This window comes from Sapajus apella, unplaced genomic scaffold (assembly GCF_009761245.1).
Source record: "Sapajus apella isolate SASKATOON/1434 unplaced genomic scaffold, GSC_monkey_1.0 scaffold751, whole genome shotgun sequence".
NCBI lineage: Eukaryota > Metazoa > Chordata > Mammalia > Primates > Cebidae > Sapajus > Sapajus apella.
The window spans coordinates 7,990-14,143 of record NW_022437677.1 but is presented as its reverse complement, the minus strand read 5'-3'; the positions used below and the strand labels follow the sequence as shown (position 1 = coordinate 14,143).

The following is a 6,154-nucleotide window of genomic DNA, read 5'->3' as shown; positions in this document are numbered from 1 at the left end:
ACTTTCTTTCTCATAGTGTCTGTAGGTCAGTCCTAGCATGCTGTGGATAGCTTCTTTGCTCAGGAACTCACAGAGCTAAAATAAAAATGCTGGCTGGCTAGGATTTTCATCTAGGTTCAGCATCCCCTTCCAAGCTCAGTGGTTATTGACCAAATTATTTCCTTCTCGAACTTTCCAGGCCGCCCCCTCCATCTTCAAGCCAGCAACGGCAGGTAAGCCCTTCTCTGACTCGGAATCTCTCCGACTTCCTCTTCTGCTTTATGGGCTCATGGGATTGCACTGGGGCCTGCCAGGGAACATGGGATAATGTCTCTGTCTTAGGTAAACTGATTGGTAACTATGACTACATCTACAAAACCCATTTGCCAGGCAATGCAACAGAATTATGGTAGTAAACACCTGTGGATGAAAGTCATGCCTACCATGGACTGTGCTAGAGGATTTTGATTAAATTATTGGGGTGGTGAAAGCCATATTGTGGCAGTTTGGGAAGTAAAGAAAAAGTCAGTGGTGGCTGCAGGGGGCCTTGGGGTGAAGGGTGGCGGCGCTTCCTGGCTGTGTCCCTCTGTGTATCTTGGGTTCTATGGGCCGCCCAGACTGACCTCCTCCCAGCATGGTGAAGCCCCATCTCTACTAAAAATACAAAAATTTGAGGCCGGACACGGTGGCTCACGCTTGTAATCCCAGCACTTTGGGAGGCCACGGCAGATCTCGAGATCAGGAGTTCAAGGCCATATGAACAAGGATTTCAACCAATAACTGAGGAGCACAGTCTCTGGTTCTGGGCCCTGAGGTTGCAGAGCCATGGCGGACAGTCCAGTGATGTCCAAGGCCATGCAGAGTTGAGATGGAGACTTCGACCCGCTGCGCTCATGGCTGCTACGGGGCAGTCCCTCACACCGGCGTGGGCATAGGCTGCAGAAATTTCCAGAGATACCACATTCTGCGCATCTTATGCCGGCTTCGCGTTTCCTCCCCAGAAATTCCCTGTGGGCCCTGCCCGTGAACCCCTGTAGGTCACCCGCTCCTTGGTCGTAGATCGTGTCTGTCAATGCTGGGCTTCAAAATTTTGTCTAGTCAAATCGACAGGCTCCTTCCAGGAAGAAAAGGCAAAGATGCCTGCGCCTTCCTGTGAAGTCTGTGTATCTGCGCTGAGTCAGGCATCTGCCCACCTTGAGGGTAACCTCAGCATTTCCTTCCAGCCCTTTCACCCACCATGACCGGCAGAACTTTGAGTGTTTTCTGGAGAAAAGCTGAGTAGTCGTTTTGCCATGGGCAGGACGCTGACGGCTCTTCCTCCTCAGCCCGGCCCTTTATAATCTCCAGGCAGCCATGGCCAGCACATCTGGCTCCAGCGCCCCCTCCACAGCCGGCCTCACGCCCTCTCGCCATGGCCTCTCACTCAGGTATCACTGGTCCTGGTGCTTCCGAAGTCTTGGGCATCATCTATGTCGCCAGGAAGACTCTGGAAGCACTCGCCCCAGGGATGGCTCAGCAGCAGCTGGAGGGATGGAGCCGGGATGGGCAGGGGTGTGTGAAGCATGTGCTCACCTCATCGTTCTCTCCTCAGGCCCCGCCACGTCTGTGCTGTTCCTGCTCTGCTGCGTGGGAAGCTGGCTGGCCTGCCACACGCTGCCTGTCCAACCAAGTGAAGTACAGAAAGTAGTTGAGGAACTGCAGTTCCTGTCGAAGATACTTTTGAAAGACGTGAGTGCTATAGAGATTTTTTTTTCCAAACTATGCTTTAAAAATGCCTTCCAAGGGCCGGGCACGGTGGCTCAAGCCTGTAATCCCAGCACTTTGGGAGGCCAAGGCGGGTGGATCGCGAGGTCAAGAGATCGAGACCATCCTGGTCAACATGGTGAAACCCCGTCTCTACTAAAAATACAAAAAATTAGCTGGGCATGGTGGCAAGTGCCTGTAATTCCCACTACTCAGGAGGCTGAGGCAGGAGAATTGCCTGAACCCAGGAGGCGGAGGTTGCGGTGAGCCAAGATCATGCCATTGCACTCCAGCCTGGGTAACAAGAGCGAAACTCCGTCTCAAAAAAAAAAAAAAAAAAAAATGCCTTCCATTGCCCTCCAAAGAGGCTCCTCTCTTCAGACCTGAAGCTGGGTCTGTGGCTATGCCAGGAAGGGATGGGGGCAACTAGACAGACGAAGATGGCCTTTTTTTTTTTTTTTTTTTGAGATGGAGTCTCCCTCTGTCTCCAGGCTGGAGTGCTATGGCACGATCTTGGCTCACTGTGACCTCCGACTCCCCAGTTCGAAGGAATCTCCTGCCTCAGCCTCCCGAGTAGCTGGGATTACAGATGCGTGCCACCACGCCCAGCTAATTTTTGTATTTTAGTAGAGACAGGGTTTCATCATATTGGCCAGGATGGTCTCGATCTCCTGACCTCTGATCCGCCCGCCTTAGGCCCCTAAAGTGCTGGGATTATAGGCATGAGCTACCGCACCCAGACAAGATAGCTTTGTCCAGTGAACAAATACCCAAACTTGGAAACAATTCATAAAATTGGCATTACCTGGGCCGGGCGCGGTGGCTCAAGCCTGTAATCCCAGCACTTTGGGAGGCCGAGGCGGGTGGATCACGAGGTCAAGAGATCGAGACCATCCTGGTCAACATGGTAAAACCCCGTCTCTACTAAAAATACAAAAAATTAGCTGGGCATGGTGGCACGTGCTTGTAATCCCAGCTACTCAGGAGGCTGAGGCAGGAGAATTGCCTGAACCCAGGAGGCGGAGGTTGCAGTGAGCCGAGATCGCGCCATTGCACTCCAGCCTGGGTAACAAGCAAGTGCCACCACGCCTGGCTAATGTTTGTGTTTTTTACTAATAGAGACAGGGTTTCACCATGTTGGTCAGGATGGCCTCCATCTCTTGACCCTGTGATCTGCCCACCTTGGCTTCCCAAAGTGCTGGGATTACAGGTGTGAGCCATTGAGCCCGGCCCTACCTTGGCATTTAGACTTCAGCCTTGGCTTTTATAAAAGGCTGAGGTTGTTACCAAGCAAAGGTGACTGGGCAGTTCAGGTTGGTGAGTGAGGTGTTGCTAGCAATTCGGTCTGACCCAAAAATGGTTAGTCCTTAGGAAGAGGGAAGGGAGGGAGTTGTCCGGACTCCTTGGTTTGTTTGGAAAAACTCTTCCTTGCATCTCGGAGGCCTTCCCGGACAAGCCTAACACTCTCCTCTATAAGTGGGGCGTGTGTGGCTTCAACACAGAGTCCCACAGGGCAGGGAGCTGCCGTGGAAGGCCAGACGTGCTCTAGTTCCCACCGCCCTGGGCACGTGAGCATGGCTTCTGGAAGGCTGGGGATGCCTCAGCTAGATGGAGCAGCGGTTCTGAGCACAGGCTTCAGGACTGTGGCCACCTAAGCTCTAGTTTTGTCTGGAAATGGGGTTGGGGGTGGCAGCGCCTCACAGGGTTGTGACACTGGTCAGATGAATATATCAACCAGGCGGGTCACGGAGGAAGCATGCAAACATTCGCTGCTGAGACTTTCAGCTGTTACTGCAAACCCAGTACTTACCATTTCTCCTCATTCCACAGGTGGAGGAAGAGAAGGGGGTGCCTGTGTCCCAGAACTACACGCTGCCGTGTCTCATCCCTGACGCCCAGCCGCCAAACAATATCCACAGCTCAGCCATCCGGGCATATCTCAAGGTGATCAGTCAGGTAGACAGCAAACCTGTTATTGACGAAATCATAGAGCAACTCGACAAACTCATATTTCAAGATGCACTGGAAACAAGCATTTCTATGCCAACAGGCACCTTTGAATGTAAACGCTTCATCCTGACTATTTTTCAGCAGTTTTCAGAATGCATGGACCTCGCATTAAAATCATTGACCTCTGGAGCCCAGCAGGCCACCACCTAAGGCCATCTATTCCTTCTGGAATGGCAGGAACTTAAGCAGCCTTAAAAAAATGACCGGCAGCTATATGTGGAAACTCTGCCATGATTCCTAAAGTATATTTTTCCAGTAATCTCAGTGACCCCTCAGATGGGCTAGTCCTGGGAGGGCTGAGATGTAAATTTGTGGATTACCTTGAAAAACATTATGCTGTTGTTATTAGTCTTGGTATTTATGGAATGTTTTTCTTCTGCAGGCTTAAATCTTACTTATTATACCCTTGTGAGAGCGGGAGGTGGCAGCTGTGTTAATTTGTTGCTGTTCATTATACGAAGAGTTGTTAATGCTTCTTGGGAGGGCCCTTGCAATCTATTTAATAAACTGTATTGAATTTTTCTCGTAATCTGTGATGAAGGGCTTGAAATTAGCTAATGGGACTCCAAGCTGGGTAGAGTTGTGGCAGAGGGCAGACGGACATGCTCCATCTAGAAAGAGGCATCAATTTTACCACTATCATTTCTCCCCTCTGGACAGGCTCAGTAAAAAAATAATGACCCTGAGCCGGGCACCACGGCTCACACCTATAATCCCAGCACTTTGGGAGATCAAGGCAGGAGGATCACTTGAGCCCAGGAGTTCAAGGCCAGCCTGGGCAACATAGTGAGACCCCATCTGTATTTTAAAAAAAGAAAGAAAAAATAATAATGATCCTGGCTGGGCACAGTGGCTAGTTTCCTCTGGACATGGTGTTGGTGATGGCCACAGCCTCACAGGGTTGCAACATGGATCAAATATCCTAGCATTTTGGGAAGCTGAGGCTGGAGGACTGCTTGAGGCCAGGAGTTTCAGACCAGCCTGGGCAACATAGCAAGATCCAATCTCTAAAAAATAAAAATAGCCAGATATGGTGGTATGCTACTTGGGAGGCTGAGGTGGGAGGATTGCTTGAGCCCAGGAATCCGAGGTGGCAGAGAGCCAGGACAGCACCACTGCAAAGCGTGATCCTAGCAGCAAAAAACACTCATTGAGCATTTTCTCTATGGCAGGACATGTTAAGTATCATCCTCTTCTCATAGGTAGGAAAACTGAGGCAGGAAGTCTGTTAGTCACTTGCTCAAGGCCACACCGCTGTTAAGAGGTAGAGCCCAGATTCCAGCTTGGGCTTCTCCGCCTTACCCAGGCTTTGTTCTTCCCTGGGCAGTGGCTGGGTCTCACAGGCCAGGTGTGGCATGCAGCAACCTTACAGTGTGCTGGGCACAACTCCTGACTTGGTTTTCAGTGCCTAGGGGACTTCTTGATAGCTAGGTTCAAAGAATTTGTCATTTGAATCAGTGTTAAGTCCCAAACTGTTAAAGCTTCTTAGAGATCACTTGGACTCAAAGCGGGGTCTCTGCCCCAGCAGCAGCAGCAGCAGCCTGTGGCAGCGTTTTAGAAATGTAAATCTTCAGGTCTCACCCCAGACCTACTGAATCAGAGGGTCTGTGGGTAGAGCCAGCAATCTGGGCTTTATGGAAACTTCCAGGGGATTCTAAGACACCCTCGAGTTTGAGAACCACTAATCTTGAGTCTACCAGCACCGATATCTTCATCTTATCTCTGGGGAAACTGAGGACCAAAGAGGTGTGGTTTGCACATGTAAGGGGGGATGTGGTCAGGACTCTGAGACATGCAGTTCAGTCTTGGACTTTTCAGTTTTACTCTTGTAGGTATTTCTTTTTTTTTTGAGACAAGAGTCTCACTCTGTCGCTCAGGTTGGAGTGCAGTGGCATGATCTTGGCTCACTGCGATCTCTGTCGCACAGGTTCAAGCAATTCTCCTGCCTCAGCCTTCCGAATAACTGGGATTACAGGTGCCTGCCACTCTGCCTGGCTAATTTTTATATTTTTAGTAGAGATGGTGTTTCACCATCTTGATCAGGCTGGTCTTGAACTCCTGACCTTGTGATCCACCCGTCTCACCTCCCAAAGTTCTGGGATTATAGGCATGAGCCACTGCATTTGGCCTCTTGTAGGTATTTCTACTGCAGTCCCCTGGCAGGTTTTTTTGTTTTGGTTTGGTTTTTTTTTTTGAGACAGAGGTTTACTCTGTCACCCAGGCTAGAGTGAAGTGGTATGATCTTGGCTTACTGCAATCTCCACCTCCCGGGTTCAAGCGATTCTCCTGCCTCAGCATTCCAAGTAGCTGGGACAGCAGGCTCAAGCCACCATGCTAATTTTTGTATTTTTAGTAGAGACGGGGTTTTGCCATATTGGTCAGGGTGGTCTTTTTTTTTTTTTTTTTTTTTTTTTTTTTTTTT

General features: G+C 50.1%; 1 protein-coding gene across 1 annotated transcript; it reads left to right on the top strand.

The window, feature by feature from the left end:
- Positions 1–847: 847 nt before the first annotated feature.
- On the top strand, positions 848–3,882 carry IL31 (interleukin 31). The gene is made up of 3 exons (XM_032272612.1): positions 848–989; positions 1,571–1,707; positions 3,553–3,882. Exons 1-3 carry the CDS (start codon positions 848–850, stop codon positions 3,880–3,882), a joined length of 609 nt encoding a protein of 202 aa, XP_032128503.1.
- Positions 3,883–6,154: the final 2,272 nt, after the last annotated feature.

What these genes read in the sequence shown, in the direction of transcription:
- IL31 (XM_032272612.1), top strand. Translation starts at nt 848, where the DNA reads ATGGAGACTTCGACCCGCTGCGCTCATGGCTGCTACGGGGCAGTCCCT. An exon ending in TTCCTCCCCAGAAATTCCCT is followed by an intron (nt 990 to 1,570) that starts GTGGGCCCTGCC and finishes TTCTCTCCTCAG; the next exon opens with GCCCCGCCACGTCTGTGCTG. An exon ending in CGAAGATACTTTTGAAAGAC is followed by an intron (nt 1,708 to 3,552) that starts GTGAGTGCTATA and finishes CTCATTCCACAG; the next exon opens with GTGGAGGAAGAGAAGGGGGT.